This window comes from Suncus etruscus, chromosome 19 (genome assembly GCF_024139225.1).
Source record: "Suncus etruscus isolate mSunEtr1 chromosome 19, mSunEtr1.pri.cur, whole genome shotgun sequence".
Classification (NCBI taxonomy): Eukaryota; Metazoa; Chordata; class Mammalia; order Eulipotyphla; family Soricidae; genus Suncus; species Suncus etruscus.
The window spans coordinates 15,689,613-15,711,351 of NC_064866.1; the positions used below are offsets into that span (position 1 = coordinate 15,689,613).

General features: G+C 34.9%; 1 protein-coding gene across 5 annotated transcripts in view; it reads left to right on the forward strand.

Annotated features, from left to right (window-relative positions):
- The window catches only part of PTBP2 (polypyrimidine tract binding protein 2), a 954,659-nt gene that overhangs the window by 37,175 nt on the left and 895,745 nt on the right, over positions 1-21,739 (forward strand). For 3 of the 5 annotated variants that reach the window (XM_049765726.1, XM_049765725.1, XM_049765727.1), the window contains exons 8-11: positions 6,098-6,293; positions 17,218-17,372; positions 18,822-18,855; positions 19,269-19,361. In XM_049765726.1, the coding sequence (XP_049621683.1) occupies positions 6,098-6,293; positions 17,218-17,372; positions 18,822-18,855; positions 19,269-19,361 (478 nt within the window). The remainder of the gene's footprint in view (positions 1-6,097; positions 6,294-17,217; positions 17,373-18,821; positions 18,856-19,268; positions 19,362-21,739) is intronic. The other 2 variants (XM_049765728.1, XM_049765729.1) reach the window with 1 other exon arrangement.

Consider the following 21,739-nt stretch of genomic DNA (forward strand, 5'->3'; position numbering starts at 1 on the left):
GCGCTCGGGTTCCTCCTGGCTCTTCGCTCAGGGGTTCCTCCTGGCTCTACGCTCAGAAATCGTTCCTGGCAGGATGAGAAACTTATGTCAATTCAAGCCCCAGTCATATCCTAGTGTCAAAAGTATGAAAGGATAAAGGAACATATCTCAATAATAGAGTTTGGGGGGTCCAGAGAGATAGCACAGCAGTAGGGCGTTTGACTTGCACGTGACCAACCCAGGATGGACCTTAGTTCAATTTTCGGCATCATATAGTCTCCCAAGCCTGCCAGGAGAGATTTCTGAGCACAGAGCCAGGAGTAACTAAGCACTCCCAGTTGTGGCTCCAAAAAGCCAAGCCCCGCCCCCCCAAATGAAAGGAAATTTAACTCTGCTTTATTGATAGTGATAGTTGATCAAATGAAAGAGAGGTTGTGAGTGATTTTGTATAGCATCTTTTAAACATTAGGAATTAATCTAAATTAAGTTTTGGGAAAAATTTATAACTCTTCTATGTTTAATTATGTAGATAGATGTCTCACAAGAAATATCCTGAGATCATCCTGAACAAAAATAACTTTGGGGAGTTCTTTGTTTTTGTTATTAGTGCTGCTATTTGAAAACTGGTAATCAGGTTGTATGTAAGTAGCTTGAGGCCAAACAAATTCTTTCCCTATATTAGTTTTGAACTTTGGCAATTACTTTGAGTTAATTAGAATTTCCTCACCTAGCATTTTACTTTATAAGAGATTTAACAATGAGAAGAGTAACAATGGCAATTGTTAGTGAGGTTTGGAGGAAAAATACAATACAGTAATCTGAATTTGTCCTTAGTCTCTTTCATATTTCAGTACCATCTTTTTAGAAGTCAATAAACACAACAAAAGGTAATGTGTTTATTGAGGATTGACATACTGTGAAAATGACAAGTCATAGAACAATTATAACTATCAAAACTGTGAAAATATTTTCATTTATTTAAAACAGAAAGCACCCTACTGTCTTTTTCTAAAGTTTTGTTTGTTGTCAGGTATTATATTGAGCACAAAACAAAACACCTTAAAAGGCTTACATAAGTTTCTGTATTTTTATGAGTATAATTACTTAATATATAAGAATTGTACTTTTTTTTATCATGAGACATATTGTGATTCTCTTTTTCATCTGGACTTAAAAAAGAAAACAGTATTACCAACCCCTGGAATGATTAAATTTAGATACTACTTCTGACTCTGCTTGTTTCCAGAATGCTAAGGAGACCATGTAGTACTGGGGATTAAATTTAGACTTTCCTGCATGCAGAGCATGCAGTCCAGTCTGTCGAGCTGACCTATCACTGACCTGAGCCTGAAAATTTCTGTTATTGTTCTTCGAAACAGCTTTTCAAAAACATCTCTTATAAATATATATAGTTGGCATTACATAGTGACACTTGTCTTTGGATGTTCTTTGAATATGGTTATCTTAGCAATGGATGGTTTCTCGTTTCTCATTAGTGATTTCTTCTAGGAGACTTTCTTTAGTAAAATTTCTTTTAGTAAAACTAAAAATTAAATGTTAAAATACTGACAACACTATTTGTGATTTATTCTGAAATTCCTAACACTCCTTCGTGCACATTTTTTGACTTTGTTTTGCCACAGCCAGCAGTGCTCAGAGATCATTCCTGGTAGGATCTGTGGGATTCTGGGCATGAAACCAGGTTTCGCATCATGCAAGGCAAGCACCCTGTCCACCAGACAGTATATCTCACTCTTCTGAGATGCCTAATAGAATTGTTCTTTCCTGTTTTCATGGGCAGAGATTATCCTTTGTATCTGCCCCCTCCTACGTTTTTTTTTTTTATGCATGAAAATTTGTTTCATATACATATTGGAAATTAAAAAAACCTAATGATTATATTTTGGGAAAATCTTGCATTGTTTACTGTTCAAGGTTTATTTTATATTTGCAGACTTAAATTGAAGAATTACATTTATATTAATAAATTATTTCACACCCTTTTCGTGTCTGCTATTTTGAGGCATAAACAGTACTCAGGTCTTATTCTGGGTTATGGACTCAAATACTGCTGGTAGTACTCAGGGGTCATGGGATACTGGGTATTGAACTGGGGTCAGCTACACAAGGCAGTCCCTTTAGTCACTGTACTGTCGCTTCTGCTCCAAGAATTAATTACATCCTTGAATTTGATTTTTTAATGTGTAGCTAAAATAGATATATGATTGAGAGCTGAACATTTTCCTGAGAATCTGATAAATCCATGATATTCTTCTGACCTTCTGATAACCATACTCCTAAAAAATGATAAGAGCAGTAAAAATTGAATTTAAAAGGAAAATATTTTTATAGTGCCTTTTCTTACCTTACTTTTTGAAAGTAATATCTTTATTTAAGCACCGTGATTACAAACATGTTTGTAGTTGGGTTTCAGTCACTAGTGCAACAATTCCACCATCATTGTCTCTCATTACCTTTTCTCTCCCACATCTTGCCTGTATTTGCATTAAGCATACTAATTCTCTCACTATCATTGTCATGATAGTTTTTAGTGTATAATTGTTTCTCTAAATTCACTCACCACTCTATGGTAAACTTCATATTGTTGGCTCTCATCTATTATCTCTGGGTATTATTACAATAATGTGTTTTTTTTTCTTAAATCCCATAGATGAGAGAGACTATTCTGTGTGTCTGTCACCCTCTGACTTATTCCACTCAGCATAATAGTTTCCATGTCCATCCATGTATAGGAAAATTCCATGACTTTATCTCTCCTAACAGCTGCATAATATTCCACTATGTAGATGTACCACATTTCTTTAGCCATACATATCTTGAAGGGCATCTTGGTTATTCCCAGATTCTGGCTATCATAAATAGCCCTTTAATGAATATAGGTGGGAGGAAAGGATTTTTGTATTGCGTTTCTGTGTTCCTAGGGTATATCTCTGAGAGTGGTATATAGCCGGGTCATATGGGAGCTCAATTTCCAGTTTTTTAAGGAATCTCCATATTGGTTTCCATAAAGACTACTCGACAGCATTCTCAATAGCAGTGAATGAGATTTTTTTTTTCTCTCTACATCCCCTCCAGTTCTGATTGTTCTTGTTATTTGTGATGTGTGCCAGTCTCTGTGGTGTAAGATGGTATCTCATTGTTTTGATTTACATCTCCCTTATTATGATTAGTAATGTGGAACATTTTTTCATGTGCCTTTTGGCCATTTCTTCTTTGAAAAAGTCTCCATTTTTTCTCCCCATTTCTGATGGGGTTAGTTATCTTTTTCTTGTTAGGTTCTGTCAGTACCTTGTGCATCTTAGATATTAAATATGCCCCTTATCTGATGATTATTGGGTGAATAGTTTCTCCCATTCTGTGAATGGCCTTTGTATTCTAGTCACTATTTCCTTTGAGGTGCAGAAGCTTCTCAGCTTAATATAGTCCCATCTGTTTATCTCCACTTCCACTTGTTTGGAGAATGCTTTTTCCTCCTTGAAGATGCCTTTATTCACAGTGTCATAGAGTGTCTTACATATGTGTTGTTCTATATACCTTATGATTCCTGCTCTGATATGAAGGTCTTTAATCCATTTGTATTTGACCTTTGTGCATGGAGGTCCGATTTCGCTTTTTTTGCATGTGGCTGACCAGTTGTTCCAACAGCATTTACTGAAGAGGTTTTCCTTGCTCCATTTTGCATTTCTTGTCCCTTTATCAAAGATTAATTGATTGCATATCTAGGGACCATTTTCTGAATACTCAAGTCTATTCCATTGATCTGAGGGTCTGTCTTCATTCCAAAACCGTGCTGTTTTAAATATTTTTGCTCCGTAAAACAATTTAAAGTTGGGGAAAGTGATGCCTCTCATATTCCTTTACCCAAGGGTTGCTCTAGCTATTTGCAGGTGTCTTTTGTTCCAAATGAATTTCAGGAGTGTTTGATCCACTTCTTTGAAGAATGTACAATGCTTTGAGAAGGAATATTGCCATTTTAATGATGTTAATTGTCCCAATCCATGATCAGCGTTCCTTGTTTGACTTAACCTCTTATATTGTTTTGCTTTTTGTTATTTTGGGCCATACCCAGTTGTCCTCAGGCAAGCACCATTCCAGCTGTACTGTTTTCTGATCACTTCTGTCTTAATACTTATAGTGCTTCATTGCTTAACAATATCTAATTTTTTTCTTTGAAATTTATTATATTTCAATTGTTTCAATTGTAAGGCATATTTATTCTGAAAAATATTTTTATCTAATGGTTTTGCGTATTCAAAAGTTTTCTAATAATAAGCACTTGAAAAGTTTTTCTGTAAATACAATTTTATTGTCAGAAGTTTGCTTTCAATTTCAAGAGGAATATAATTAGTATTGCTGAATATAAGACTGATAGACAAATAGCTCTTTTTTCTAAAAACGTAAACATGCATGAGCTTATTTTAGTTTTCTTTATTACATTATCTAGCTATTGAAACTCTGGATTCCTTTTTTCATATACTGTTAGCTCATGTTCCTTTCCTCTATTGTTAATAGGTGTATATAAATGTTACTTCTCTTAACACATACCTTAGATATATTTGTGTTCCTTCCATATGCATAGAGGTGTTTTTAAAAAGAAATTTAAAATAGGACTGGAGTGATAGCACAGAGGTAGGGTATTTGCCTTGCATGTGGCCTTTCAGGCTGGACTCAGGTTCAATTCTTGGCATCCCATATGTTCTGAGCCTGCCAGGATTGATTTCTGAGCGCAGAACCCGGAGGAACCCCTGATGGCCGCTGGACGTGGCCCAAAAACCCAAGAAAAAGGAAAGACATTTAAAATGATTTTTTTTCTTTGCATTGGGTCCATACCTGGTGGTGTGAGGGGTTTACTCCTGTCTCCTCAGAGATTATGGGTGTCACGGAGCAATATGGGATATTGGGAATTAAACCCTGATCATTTGTTTACATGGCAGGAGCCCTGCCCACTACAGTATTTCTGGCCTCCGTGTATTTTTTATTTTTTTTATTTAAATGCTTAAAATTAAAATGGCAGTGGCTTTAAGAGAAATTCTTAATTATATTAACACTTTAACAATAATAGTGATACTGCTGTGATGCTGTGACATTAGTTCTTAATTGAAGAAATAAATATGCTCTTCAATTTTTAACTGTTACATACTAAATGTTTAGTCTTTTTTTCTTTCCTTTTTTTTTATTTTTGGTTTACAGATGGCAATGCTCAGGGGTTAGGGATTACTGCCTGACTTCACACTCAGGAATCACTCCTGCTGGGGCTTGGGTGCCATATGGGATGCTAGGGATTAAAAACTCTATACTATCTCTTATCCCTAAATGCTTATTCTTTTAATGAAAAATTAATACTACATTTCTCTGTTTGGTTTATTCCTGATTAATATCCAGTTATAATAGAAATGGTGATATAGGAGCAAAAAGAACCATTATGACAGCATAGTCCTTTCTTATTTATAGTAAATCTTTAGGTACATGATTTTCTCTTTCTTTTAACCCTTTGTTATGCCCTGTTAGGAAGCATATGGGAGCCATAGTTTTCAAATGAAGAACATTCTGAGATTTGGAGAAGTTAAGTAATCTATTCAATGATGACCTAATTAAGTGTATGGACTTTAGATCCAACACTTGCACTTGCATTTCAAAACTTACCTGAAATGACAGTGGATCGGCTAACTCAAAAACTTTCTTCAGTTAGAACAAACATCTTGAGTTTCAAAGTTATTAGAATTGGTCCCATTTCATGACATTACTATTATCATAATGGTGTTTATTTGGCTCAAAGCACCAGATATAATGTGGTATCCAATAGAATTTACCTTCTAAAATTATACCACACTTTTTACTAGCTAACAGAACTATAATAAAATTTTAGTTTATTATATAAATTATTGTACTATTTTGGCAACATATATTTTTTGATCATGGTTTTTTAAAACTAAGCTTACTTTTAATTAATAGTATTAGCACATGTGATATTTTAAATTTGACCTTTTTCCCAGTACCTTTTTTTAATATATGTTTTAATTGTTGAATGTTTGTTGTCAGCCCAAAATTTTATTAGCTTTCACTTAAGACTGATTGTATGCTTTATTTACTCTTACAGGCCCTTGATGGTCAGAATATTTATAATGCTTGCTGTACTCTAAGGATTGATTTTTCCAAACTTGTGAATTTGAATGTAAAATACAACAATGATAAAAGTAGGGATTATACTCGACCGGATCTTCCTTCTGGGGATGGGCAACCGGCTTTGGACCCGGCTATTGCTGCAGCATTTGCCAAAGAGACATCCCTACTAGGTATGGTTCTCACTGTCTTTAACACTGTTCTCTCATAATGCCAAATGGGAAAATGCCTGCTAAACTCCAGTAAGTACAATTATTACCCATTTTATAAGTGAAAAATTGTTACATTTTTCTTTCTTCAGCAGGGTAGGCATATGGAGGCCGTTGAGAGAAAACTTGAATGTGTTTTAATAGTGTTAATCACATTATATGAGTTATGTTTTTCACCTCTCCCACAGCACTTTTCCAAAACAAGAAGAGCTCTATGACAAATCCTTGAATTCTTAAAATATATTTTATTTTAAACTTGATATTCCACTGTCTAGATCTAACTCCAGACATAGGGTCCCTGTGAGTATTCTTTAGGACTAACAGATGATTTTTGTTTGCACTGCATAAGCTTCTACAAGGTGAATCATGCAGTTCACTGCAGAGTGGGTTGAACTTCTTCCTGACTTATGATACTTGCATCATAAGTCCTACATGTCAGAGGAAGAAGTTCAAATTCCAGATGATCTGTAGAACACACAGATCAAACAAGAGAATAGACATTATCAATGACAAGTTGCTTTAGATACAGAGTGTATTAAAAGAAATTTGAATAAGGCTGAGACTGGGTTAGTGGTATGGGCACATAAGTGGTAGTGTAGTGCTGTAACTGCACACAGCACAATAAATTAAATTCAGTTATAACCATGGTATCTACGCTAATAATTTTTTTTTTAGTTTGCCTACTAGATACAGTAAATGTGATGGATAAACAAGTAATGGAAGTAGACATATGGGTATTTAAGTTTAATATAGCCCTTTGGTTTTGGTTACTCCTTGGTAGTGGGGGGCACTCTGGCTTAGTGTTGGTCTTAGCAGTGTTCTGGAGACAATATGGTACCACGGATCAAATCCATATATTATCTCTGAAAAAAAATGCACTTTATAGTTTTCTGTAAAATGCGTTTGCCTTTGACAAGATTGTTTGTATTTCACCTCATGCTACAAAGAATTTAACTCACAACATAAATGCAATGATTTGCAAATTTTATTTGATGGGTTTAAGAGGGAAGAAAGAACATTACTTGTAAGTAAAATTACAATGTAACTGAAAGTGAACTTTTCATTTTCCTTTAACTATGTTTTACTTTGTCATGGTTTCTGAGCTGGTTGCAGTATTGAATTAAATTTTGGAAATAGGTTTTTATTTGTTACGAATTTGGAACTTTTTTTTCCCTTTTAATGCATGTAATACTATAAATGGTATCTATGAATGGAGCACCTTAGTGTTTAAGAGAAGCAATGAATATAAATTCTTTATTCTAATTTTCTTAACACATTAAGCTAAAACCATAGCTAATTATCATGACTAAAATTTTTTTTTGGGGGGGGGGGATCACACCAAGCATCACTCAGGGGTTACTCCTGGCTACACTTAGAAATCGCTCCTGGCAGGCTCAGGGGACCATATGGGACGGCGGGATTTGAACCACTGTCCTTCTACATGCAAGGCAAACGCCTTACCTCCATGCTATCTCTCCGGCCCCATGACTAAATGTTTCAACATTTTTCTGACATGATCTTCTTTTTTTTATTATTTGCTCTAGTTTAAATTTACTCCTTCAGCTTTATCTTGCATGTGTTCTATTTGCTTTGGTTAAGGTTTGCATAGTCTTGGCTCCTGTGATCAGGGATCACTCCTGGTGATGCTCAAGTGACCATATGTGATTGACCATTGTGATTGATAGCACCTGGGTCAGCTGTATGAAAGACAAGCACCCATTGTACTGTATCTTTTGCTTTGGGCTTTCACATAATGATTATTTCATAGTGTATCATTTTTAAAGATAGACGTTAGATGTAATATATTTAGTGGTATATGGCTTTTGCTTATTATTAACTAGATTGTTAAATTCTTTTGTTGTTTTTTGGCCCGGAGAGATAGCACAGCGGTGTTTGCCTTGCAAGCAGCCGATCCAGGACCAAAGGTAGTTGGTTCGAATCCCGGTGTCCCACATGGTCCCCCGTGCCTGCCAGGAGCTATTTCTGACTAGACAGCCAGGAGTAACCCCTGAGCACCGCCGGGTGTGGCCCAAAAACCAAAAACCAAAAAAAAAAAAATTCTTTTGTTGTTTTTTAAATTAATATCTTTTTTCAACATTTTGATTACAAATACGATTGTAGTTGGGTTTCAGTCATGTAAAGACCACCCCTTTCACCGGTACAACATCCCCACCACCAATGTCCCAAATCTCCCTCCTCCCTACCCCCACCTGTATTCTAGAGAGGCTTTCCACTTCCCTCATTCATTCACATTGTTATGATAGTTCTCAGTGTAGTTATTTCTCTAACTGCACTCACCACTCTTTGTGGTGAGCTTCATGTCGTGAGCTGGACCTTCCATCCCTCCTCTCTTTTGTCACTGAGAATTATTGCAGAATTGTCTTTTATTTTTCTTAGAACCCATAGATGAGTGAGACTATTCTGTGTCACCTCTCTCCCTCTGACTTATTTCACTCAGCATAATAGATTCCATGTACATCCATGTATAGGAAAATTTTCTATACTCTGGAAACAACCAAGATACCCTTCAACAGATGAATGGCTAAAGAAACTGAGGTGTATATGCACAGTGGAATATTATGCAGCCGTCAGGAGAGATGGAGTCATGAAACTTTCCTATACATGGAAGTACATAGATTTTTAAATTCTTAAGGAAATTGTTTTCTTATACAAGAGAAGATAATCAGCATTCATTATAAATAGCTTTTGGTTGTCAGGCATTTAGATGTGCACTAACAGATAAACTTAACCAAGTGAAGTAGAATATAGAAAAATATTTTGCACTTAATCTCAAGAAAGGTAAAATTTCATGAACTGTTCATTAGAGAAACAATTTAAGTTAAAATACCTAGAAACACCAACTAGCATAAACAAAGAGGACAGTAATAATTAGTTTTGGGGGCCATAAGGAAGTTTTCCCATTTGGGTAATCCTAAATGTGTTTGGATATGGATTCTGAGAGTCTTGCTTAGACTTCACATAGATTCATTTCTATGGAATTAATTAATAATAATTTTCTTTGGTGTCCATGGTGGATTTTCCTCTTAAAACTTTCCTCATAAAAATTTATGATGATACAGAATTAGCTCGATCTTAACTCTGTGCTTTCATTATTCATTTTCCAGGTTTCTACATTTTTTTAAATTGATAACATGAGTAATATTCTTAACTGTTTATTATGGACAATATGGGGTACTGAGGGTTGAACCTAGGTTTTCTGCATATGAAGAAAACCACTGTACTATCTCTACTGTCCTGAAAATTTTTTGACTTTCATTAAAAGTTTCTAAAAAGGTGGTAAAAATGTGGTTTGTGAGACTGAATTATACTTTTTCCTTATCCAGAAACATTATTTTTAACTTCAAGATGTTTGACAGATCAGCTTAATTTTTATTATTTTTATGAGCTAATTTGTCATTTCAAATGCCTATTATATGTTATTAACATCTGACTTGTTGGTGTTCTTCTCTTTGGCTATGGAGAACTCCAAAGTGCTTGTTTAGACATTCATGCTCATGTTTGGTGTGGCTTAAGCTTTCTTCCTATACATGTTTTAGACTTACCAGTTTAGGGAACATTTATTTTTAAATTATCTGAGTTTAGAGATACTCATTTTTAATAAGAACACAGAGGTCATATTTTTTCTGTACAAATAATGTGGATATTCTGAGCCTTATGAAGAATCACTTCTTGCTTTACTGTTTTAAAGTAGTCCACATAACCTTCACAGCAGTAACTAATTGTTCTTTTAGAGAGTTGTGTTTTCTGGAATGAGAGCTGAATCTTTTTCTGTAAACATTTACACATGTAAGTAAACATAGGAAGATTTAAATACAGTGATATTTTAATCAGTTACTGGCATTTTTGGAACCAGTGTTACACATTTTAACTGATTTTACACAATTTTTTTAAGTTGAAAACAGTTTTTATTTGGAGATATTGAGGATGGAGAGGGAGAAAGGGTAAGAAAGAGACGAGTAATGAATGAGCCATGCACTCGAAAGAGCATGGATTTCTCCAAAGGTGCACTCAGCCTAGCATGAAAGTGAGAAGGAGGCTTGTCCGATGGCAGTGGTTTATCAGAACTTATTAACTTATTAACAACTTGTGTGTTGGTATCACAAAATTTGGTATATACCCCCCCTCCCACTGCTCAGTTTGACTGGCTTTAAGAAAAAAAAAGAAAGAAAGTGGGAAGGAAGGTACCTTATCTCCAGAGGGGGAGATGCAGGTGACTTGTACTCCAACCACGTACACATGTTGCCAGTACTTTTTTAATACTAAAATTTGTTTCTTGTAGTGCTTGGAGGTAACTGTCTGCGTAATTTGCTCAAGAAGGGAGACTTGATTTGTAATTAGTTAGAAATATGACATCTAAAGACATAATCACAGACTATTAGTTATTCACACACTCTACTTGAAAGAACAAGGTGATCAAAAATCTTGTGATAATAAATTGAGGCATTTTATAATGATCATTTTATCATGCTTTAGAAGTATAGTTAATTTATTAAGGGGTGGATCCGTTGTAGGAAAATTGTTAGAAGTAATTAATTTTTCACGATCATGTTGTCTACATTTTAAAAATGGGGACAGATACTATGTACAAAGAATATTTAATGCTTTCTGAAAGTACTTTGAATTAGTGAAAAACAGCTATCATAAGATTTAACAAAGAGAAGCAAACTTTCTAGGAAACCTATTGATTTAAAATGATAATTGAGAACAGGTTAAGAAACATAGAGAAATTATTTAGTCTTTAAAGAACAATACATCTCATACATTGTTGCACATTGGTTGCAGATATATGCATTTTTTTAAGATTCCCAAGATGGTTTTATTGTGTGATGGGAGTTGAATGCGATAGTTATATAGAAAAGTTTATCCATTTTAGTTACTAAATTCTAGTTATTTTGCACAGTTGTTGGTGTTGGTATACTATGACATTCTTTATAGTCACTATGTAATGTCTTATTCATTCTAAGTAAATCTACTTCTGATAGAATATTGTTTAGCTTAGCTGATAAAATTATTTTTTCTGTATCTAGATGCTTAGAATTAACAGGTACATTTTTATAACTTAATCTTAAATTTTGATTTTACTTTTTGGGTTTTTTTGTTTGTTGTTGTTTGCGCAGGATTAACTCCTGGTTTTTCATACAAAATCACTCCTGAAATCTTTTTATTGGTAATTTCAGCTATTTAATTCTACATCCTCTGCATAAATTGAATTTGTTCATAGTTCATTTGTTTTATCTATTCATGGTTCAGTTGTACCTTGAAGAAAATCATTTACATATAACATTATTTCAAATTATATACATGATTATTTGACAGTACGTTTCTTTTTTTTTTTTTTTTTTTTTTTTGGTTTTTGGGCCACACCCGTTTGACACTCAGGGGTTACTCCTGGCTATGTGCTCAGAAATCGCCCCTGGCTTGGGGGGACCATATAGGACGCCGGGGGATCGAACCGCGGTCCGTTCCTTGGCTAGCGCTTGTAAGGCAGACACCTTACCTCTAGCGCCACCTTCCCGGCCCCGACAGTACGTTTCTTAATGTCATTTAATGCCTGATCCTTATCAAGGCAACAAAGAGCATCTATTTGGTTATTAGGTGTCCTTATTACTCTAGTGCTTTTCTTCCTTTCACATCCTTAGTCCTGTTGATTTTTTAAAGAAATAATATCCTTTTAGAAAGTTCCAGTCTAGGCTTGCCTGTTGTTGTTTTTTTTTTTATAGCTAATACAATTTGTGTTTCATCCAAGGGTAGGTCTGTGTGTGTTTATATACAGGTGTCCATAATACCTTGTGTATGTGTACAGGTATACATAATACTTTACAGTACATGGCTAATGATGGTGCCAGTGTCTATGTGTGTATGTGTACAAGTGTACATAATACTTTGCTATATATGGATGATAATAATAAATGGTGCCAGTGTACAGGGTAAAAGTTGAAGCTCCTATATGAAATGATTGCAAATTGAGCCATTTTATCATCTGCCACTAACCTTTTTAAAACATAAACAAGTTAATTCTGAATCTTGATTAGATCCAGATACTGAAAATTAGTTTTCTTTTCTTAAATATTACTTGGATTATAATTAAATCTTGCTTTTCCTTGGAAAATTTGACTTCTCGTTGGAAATGCCTGATGCTTCCTAACCATTCAGAAATTACTAGTTTTTTAAGAGTAATTACTTCATTATATATACATATATATATATATTTTTTTTATTTTTTGGTTTTTGGGCCACACCAATGATGCTCATGGGTTATTCCTGGCTCAGGGGACCTTATAGGACATGGGAGATTGAACCCGATTGAACCCACTACCATTCTGGGTCAGCCTCCGCGTGCAGGGCAAACTTCCTGCCTCTGTGTTATCGCTCTGGCTCCTGATTATATTTCTTTTTTTTTTTTTTTTTTTTTTTTTTTTTGTGGTTTTTGGGTCACACCCAGCAGTGCTCAGGGATTATTCCTGGCTCCAGGCTCAGAAATTGTTCCTGGCAGGCACGGGGGACCATATGGGACGCTGGGATTCGAACCGATGACCTCCTGCATGAAAGGCAAACACCTTTACCTCCATGCTATCTCTCCGGCCCCTTGATTATATTTCTTAATTAAAAAAAATTTACTATGTATTTTGTGACAGAAGTATTAGAGATTCTGTGGCTTACAGTGGAATTGTCTCAGTACCAGAATCTGGGAATTCTTCTGGTTTTTATGAGTACAGATATTCCTCGCTTAATGACCAAGCTCCATTTCAACGACTTGGTCTTTAAGCGAATTGGTCGTTAAGTGAGGAACTGCATGTACTGTGTACAGAAGTACAGTGTATGCATAGTACTTGACAATACAGTGTTCTGAATAAGTAAAATAATTTGAAAAATCAAACTGAAAACTTCCACTTGTTTTAATTTACATAGGTTGTGTAATTTCCACGCAGTACTGTACTGTAGGGTGTACAAGATGGAAAAAGGATATTTAAAATAAAATAAGATATGGTCGTAAGTGCAAGCGGTCGCTAAACAGGTAGGTCTTTAAGCGAGGATTATCTGTCTTAGACATAGTTAACCTTTTGCTCTTCCTTAAACAAAATTATTCTGAGAGGATCACGTATACTGAGCCCAAAGTCTGCTCCTATTAATAAATAAGGTACATTTTAATAGATTAATAGTTTCATAGTTTGCTTTTTTCTTTTATTAATTTACCTAAAATAATTCAGATATGCAATGAATCTGTAGTGTTTTAGTCTTTTGTTTTAAAGATTTATAAACAAAAATGTTTTCAGTTAGTGGGATAATTTGTGGATATTAGTGCTAAGTTTATTCATTGTTTAACATGATTATCTTACATTACTAAGCCAAAAGAAAGTTTTGCTCATATATCCATTTAGATAAATCTAAAATAGGCATTAAAATATGTGAAGTGTAGGGTCCAGAGCCGGTGGCACAAGCAGCAAGGCCCTACCTTGTGCACGCCAGCCTAGGATGGACCGTGGTTTAATTCTTGGCGTCCCATATGGTCCCCCAAGCCAGGCTCGATTTCTGAGCGCATAGCCAGAAGTAACCCCTGTCACTGGGTATGGATGAGATACAAAAAACAAAAAAAAAAAACAAAGTTTATAAATCTAATTTTTGGCAAAGACTAATCTTAGAAAATTGAGGCCATAAAATCAAATAACTCATCTACTGCAGAAATTTTTTTTTTTTTTTTTGGGTTTGGGCCACACCCAGCGTTGCTCAGGGCTTACTCATGGCTATCTGCTCAGAAATAGCTCCTGGCAGGCACGGGGGACCATAAGGGACACCGGGATTCGAACCAACCACCTGGATCGGCTGCTTGCAAGGCAAACACCACTGTGCTATCTCTCCAGGCCCATGCAGAAACATTTCAAAGTGACGAACTTTGAAAGTTGAAAGGGGTTCCAAGAACCCTAAGAGCTTCAGTATATGACAAAAAATTCAAGACAATTCTAGTAAATATGGAGGTGATAATATTTTTGATAAGTGAGATAAGCTGTAAGACAAGTTCACTGAAACTGACTTTCAGGGATTCAGAGGTTTTTGGATTAAGTTCTGGTAGACAGTTATAATTCTTCAGTCCTGTGTCCATCCCCGTCTCCCCCCAGCCCCCAGTTAGTGGCCTTCTTGCCTTTAGAATTGAAAATGAAACCAGAGTTAAACTTGAGTATGCATGAGCAGGAAGAACAGCAAATGTCTGATGGATTTCGGTTATTTAAGTCTTTTTTGTTAAAGGGGAACTTGATGACTAATACTGAACCTTTTGCTTTGTGTCATTAGAGCTTACAAAGCAAAGAACTTAATGAAAGTTTTTTTTTACTACAGTCAGGAAAATTATGGGACAAATTTGATACTGTATGTATTAGTCTGGAATTTGTTACTGTGTTTTTTTGTTTTTGTTTTTGGGCCACATATGGCTGTGCGCTCAGAAATCGCCCCTGGACCATATGGGACACCGGGGGATCGAATCGCAGTTTGTCATAGATTAGCCGTGTGCAAGGCAAGCGCCCTACCACTTGAACCACTGCTCCAGCCCCTGTTAATGTTTTTAACTTTAGCTGAGTGCTACATGCTTTCAGTCGATGCTGTTTGTAAGCAGTGAAGAGCATTGAATGTTTAATGAAAGGGAGCATTTTCTATATAAGCCTTTTTTTTTGGTATGAAATAATAGTATTTATTTTGCTGCCATTGGCTGAGGCTTAAAAATGATGGTTCTCCTTCCCCACCCTACATGCCAGTCCTATCAATCCTAATACATTCTTTCAGTGTTCCAGTACGTTAGTCTGGGTTGCTTATTTAAAAACCCCTATTTTGAACTTGCAGTTCTTAGTCCTTGGCTTCTGTTCCATTCTCAATTTTCCTTTTATTGAGAAAGTCGGAGAAGTTGGTACACAAATGCATCCCTTTTTTCTGATTGAATACTATGGTCAACTGTGCCTATTAATGAGACCTCTATTTTTTCCTGAAATTCCCACAATACAATATCCTGACATGCTCCATGTTCTATTTATAAGCCGTTTTTAAAAACGCAAATGCATGTCTTAGAATGATCTTTATATTTAATATTGAAAACAAATCAATCACACTGAATATGAAGTGAATAAAAACCTGTAAAGCATGACATCTGTAGTTATTTAACATGGAGTAAAGACAAATTGGTCAAAAGATGTCATAGTGATAAATTTAAAAAAGACATTATAAACTGAACACTATACAAAAATATTATAGTACGAGGTGTATTTGTGAAACCAGATTAGCCATTAGTATGTTAAACTACTGCAGTCATGCGATTATTGATTTTCTGTATTTCCAAACAAAAAAAACAAAATTATCCATAGAAAATACAACGAGGGATGTTGTCTATAAAAGTGGTGAGGGGGAGAATGCTGAAATAAACTCATGTAGAAGCACATCATTACATTGATGACATTCTCAATGAAGGGATAAGTAAGGGTTTTTTTTAAGTTAAAAATAAATAAGAGTCTAATATTTGTGAATTTTAAACTTCAAACTGCCAGAGAAAGGTTTTAGTATTTTCTGTAAACTAAGAGTAAAGACTTTGCTAAAGAATAAAATAATTGAAACTAAAGGTTACATATCCGTGACACATAAGAAGGCTGAAAGAGGGCCCAGAGAGTTAGGACAGCGGTGTTTGCCTTGCAAGCAGCCGATCCAGGACCGAAGGTGGTTGGTTCGAATCCCGGTGTCCCATATGGTCCCCCGTGCCTGCCAGGAGCTATTTCTGAGCAGACAGCCCAGGAGTAACCCCTGAGCACCGCCAGGTGTGACCCAAAAAAAAAAAAAAAAAAAAAGACAAAACACTTTTGGGCCCAGAGAGATAGCACAGCAGTGTTTGCCTTGCAAGCAGCAGATCCAGGACATAAGGTGGTTGGTTCAAATCCTGGTGTCCCATATGGTCCCCCGTGCCTGCCAGGAGCTATTTCTGAGCAGACAGCCAGGAGTAACCCCTGAGCACTGCCTGGTGTAGCCCAAAAACCAAAAAAAAAAAAAAAAAAAAAAAAAAAAGGCTGAAAGAAGAAAGAAAAAAGAACTAAAACTTGAACTGCGGGACTTCAGTGCTAAGGGCCAATACCAGCCAGGTATGTCGTGGATTAACTCATTTAGGTTCCTTGCTCCTTTATTCAGAGAAGGAAAAAAAAAAGCATAATTCATTTAATATTTATTGCAAAATAGATAAAATGTTTATAATTTTATATTATTTTGCTTATATAGTGTATAGGTATCAAGAAATTAGGAGCCTCAAGAATGAGACCATTAGAAATAAGGAAATACCAAAAGGATTGATAGGATGACATTTTCTTGCCTTTTTTATTTGGGAATTGTGTGTTTGAGAAACTAATTATTTTAATCAACTAAGCATAGAGTTAAAGCCAACAGATTTTGACAAGATTTATTGAGGTCATATGAGTGAATTAGTGATATTTAGGGTGATTTGTTCTAGGAACCGAAGAAACTTGGCCTTAATAAGCTATCATTATTCCAACATGAAAGTATGAGTTACTTTTACGTCCAAGGTATATTTGTCTCAATGTAAAACCAAAAAAGTGAATTTTTCAGGTTTCTGACTTGAAAGTGTGTTGTTTTTTTGTGCTTTGCTTTCCATAGGAAATGGAATATTGTAATTTTTTAATATAATACAGGTATGTACTTAATGATATTTAATGATTCCTTTGAAACCAGTTCTTGTTCTCTACCACTTTACCAATGACTTTCTCAGTGTTGCAGAAATTAACTTTGAGGAACCATTTGGAATGGTCAACCTTCAGCCAGATCTTGCTTAAGTTGGTGTTTGTGAATGACTTGTGTGTGTTTCGTAAAATATGCTTTATTTTAAAATTAGGGCTTCCTGTTGCAGCTGTTCCAGGAGCACTGAGTCCTTTGGCTATTCCAAATGCTGCTGCAGCAGCTGCTGCAGCTGCTGCTGGCCGAGTGGGTATGCCTGGAGTCTCAGCTGGTGGCAATACAGTCCTGTTGGTTAGCAATTTAAATGAAGAGGTTAGTAAAATAACTTTCTGGTTTCTATTCTTTATTTCCATTTCATTTGTGAAACTTTTTTCATGTTTATTTCATTTTGCACTTGCCTTTCTTTTTATGTACATTCATTAGTCAAAGTATTTTCTCTGTTTCTACTTCTAAATAAAATCTATGTACTTGTTCAGGTAATAATTCTTAATTTCCTTAGATGATCATATTTCTTTATATTTAAAATATATTTTAACCTAACTGCCTATTTTTCCTAAGAAAAATATGGTGAAGTACCACAGTTTGGCTTTTTATATTTTTGTTATTCTCAAAGGCAAATGTGATCCGATTTACAGACTTTATAACTGTAAAATAGTTTTACTCTTTGCCTTTTTTGAAAAAAACCATTTGCTTGTTCATTTCATGCTTATGTATCATTGCATTTTTTTTTTGAATCTTATTTTATGTGAACTACTCTAATACATTTTTCTTTGAAGGTTCTTCCAAAGATCTTGGCGAGGCACTCTTCCAGTCTTTCTTAGTAATTTTTTTCTTTGGAGTTATTAGTCATTGTCGTCTAAAAATATTTTTCAACTTTATTCCCTTTTACCGTCCTGTTAAATAAATTTATTGCCAATTTTTTGTTGTACATTTTATGTCCAGTATATTTTATTTTGATTGCTATGAAAGCTGGTATGAAATGTGGGAAGTTCAGTGTATCAGTTTGATGTGTAATTTGAATATTTGTTTCATCTTAATTGGCCTCTGTTAATGCAAGCATAAAACTTATCATTTATACTGTTACCATTCACAGTTCTGCATGCTAAAATGTTTGAATCAGAGTGCCTTTGTTTTTATTTTAAGACTTTTGCCTGCATTTCATAACCAGCCATGCTTATGCAGTTAAAATTCAAAATTTAAAATTCCTATGCATGCTTTCCTTCCCTATGTTGAGATGAAATGCTGTAATTATTCTTTGATATAGATGTACTTTACCCATATTTGTCTTGGATGACTACATTTTACTCAGATTTTCTTGTACAGTACATAAACCAACCATTTTCTGACCAAATTCCTGCATTTCCTATGTACTGACCTATATTTTATTTTTTTTTGTTCCCCAATTCCTTATTTTTTCTTCTGCATTGCTGTTTCCCTTCCCCATTTCATCCTTTTCCCCGTGTGTTCACCTTCCCTTTCCTTGTCTTTTCCCAAATGCCCATCCCCTTCCCTGCCTTATCCTTTATTTCCCTTGTCTGTGTCTTCATTCCCTGTCTCCATTCCCTATGTTCATGCTTCTGTGCTTGAACAAATGTTCCTCGGACCAACTTGCCCCAATTAACCGCCTTGAACCATGATCCATGACCACCTTCACCATTCTGCGGGAACCACCCTTCGTTATGGATGATCTGTTCATCTCCGCTCTTCCTCGACTCTTCTCTCTTCTTGTCTTACGCTGCTTGCTCTTCTCTCCTTCTAAAGATGGTTACGCCCCAAAGTCTGTTTACCCTCTTCGGTATGTTATTGTTAGCACTATACTTTTATTATTGATTTGATTTTTGTTCCACCTTAATTCTTATTTGTAGCTAGCACTTTGGCTTAAAGTTGAATAGTAAATCTTTTGCTATTTTTCTTTGCTATTTAAAACTCTCCATAGACACAAAATTTATTTTAATGCATGCTGATTTATTTTGCATGGTTTTTAATTTAATGTCATTCACATAGCTTTGAGGGTTTATCAAAAATAATTCTTTTCAAAATTCACTGTTCAAAATCTTGATCTTCTTTATTCATTTGTGAGAATGATGAGTTTGAATGAGTGAATCTGTTGTCTGAATGTTTCATTAATTTGTCAGAAAGATAATCTGTAGAGTTTGAGCATAAAATTAATTTTATTTTTGGATTACCTTTTCTGTGGCTCCAAATAAGGTGTTTATGGAGATGTGCAGCGTGTGAAGATTTTGTACAATAAGAAAGACAGTGCTCTCATACAAATGGCTGATGGAAACCAGTCCCAACTTGGTAAGTTTAAATTGAATTACCTAAACATCTTTAAAACCTTACTCCAAGTATAGGCGCAATCTGTGGTAGGAAAGGGATCATTTTGACATTAAGAAATCATTTGTTTAAAAGAGAGCTCTTAATGTCTTAAATCTGACTTAATGTGAATAGTTGTAAAAAAAAAAAAAAATGAACGTATTTGTGTTTTTGTGCTTATCATTTCTACTAGGTACCGTCTAGTAGAAAAAAACTACAGCTCCAAAATACAGTAGTGATTTTCACATAAGATAACATTATTGGTTAAGATACTTAATATTTGGGGCCGGGCGGTGGCGCTGGAGGTAAGGTGCCTGCCTTGCCTGCGCTAGCCTAGGACGGACCGCGGTTCGATCCCCCGGCGTCCCATATGGTCCCCCAAGAAGCCAGGAGCAACTTCTGAGCGCATAGCCAGGAGTAACCCCTGAGCGTCACAGGGTGTGGCCCAAAAACCAAAAAAAAAAAAAAAAAAAAAAAAAAAAAAAAAAAGATACTTAATATTTTTCATTTCTCACTATTCCTTGTAGTGACTAACACCATGTTACTTTTATTTTATTAGTTGTTTTTTTTTTTTTTTTTTGCTTTTATTTTTTTAAAGTCATTAGTAGTTTTGGTTAATGGGAAATATATTTTAGAGATAGAAAATACCAAATTCAGGGCCCGGCGAGGTGGCGCTAGAGGTAAGGTGTCTGCCTTGCAAGCACTAGCCAAGGAAGGACCACGGTTAGATCCCCCAGCGTCCCATATGGTCTCCCCAAGCCAGGGGCAATTTCTGAGCCCTTAGCCAGGAGTAACCTCTGAGCATCAAATGGGTGTGGCCTGAAAAAACAAAAGAAAAAAAGAAGAAGAAAATACCGAATTCTTACTAAATTAAAATGATGTGGTCAAATTAACTTTAGTAAACTTCTGGGATATTAAAATCTAGTTAAGTAAAAGATATCTTACTTGAAGTCATACACAAAATTAAATCATAAATATCCAGATTATAGCTGTATATATACAGCTGTGATGAAACAAAAAGTACCATTTTATTCTTAGTTTGTTTTTTTTGTTGTTCATGGAGATTGAGTTGAATGATGGTACTACAGAATAGTTCTATTCATATTGTTGTTTCTGAAGTTAGCTATTTTGCTGTAATACTGGTATAATTTTGCGTTTTTGTACTATGAGACTAAACAAGCTAATAACTTGATATTCTGGGTCTTTTATCCATTGAGTATGATAGAAACAATGTTTATTAACTAGCATAGAGTGAGTACAGCGATTAATGCTTATGCCTTGCATATAACTGATTTTGGATATTTCCCAATAACCGGCAGATGTGGATTAATCATGAACCCTCTGCCCCCAATAAAATAAAAACACAAAAGTTGGACTTTTAGTCATACTAGTTACTGTGATAATTCAGTACATAAAACTTGTCTTTTCATTGTATAAGATGAAGATATGTATCCTTACAGACATTTAAAAGTGCTGACATTAAGGGCCAAGTCATTACCTTTGTTTTTATGTGCATTATACAATCTTTCACAGTATTTTTTTGGTTAACAAGCATTGCTAGACACCAAGTTCCTAAGTATTTGAAATAGACTTTGTCTTAATTATTCTGAATGTATAATTCTTAGATTATATGTACTGGCAAACAATTTGATTGCTGCTAGGTTAGATTTTATTATGTGACACACAATGACCTACTTGTACTTGCCACAAACATAAACAACACTAGGATGAATTATTTAAAACATTTTATTTTAGGTTCTGTCATAATATTTTTCTTGTTCTATTGGGGGTCTGTTTAGCAAATCTGTTTAACCTTGAACAACTTTAGGTATTAGGAGTTCTGAGCTCTGCAGTCAAAGATCCACATTTAACTTTCTGTTATCTAAAATGCTTTAAAATCTTGGTCTAGAGTTGGTTGTGTTTTATATGTTAAACTTTTATAATGTAAGTCAAGAGGAAAGATGTTAAAAAATCATAAGGGATTTTACATTTAGTGTATTAGTACTTTGTGTTTACATTGTTTATAGAATGAGTCCATATAAAAGTAGACCTCTATTGTTTAACTCAGTCTTACTGAGACTTCAATAATAAATGCAGTGTGTATATAAACAGAAGGTGGTAGTGTGCCTAGAGACAGTGAGAAAATTTAAGAGATCATAGTGTATGTTAAGTCTAAAATTAACATTAATGTGGATGCAGTTGTGGCAAATCTTAAGAGGACACACTAAATAATTTCAAATGAGATTTTGAAGTGCAAACATTTAATATGTTTATAGCATTCTAAAGACATTCTGTCAAAACACTTTTACATCTTCCTAATTTGTATACGATTTTCATTGTTACATATTTTAAAATTCTCATTA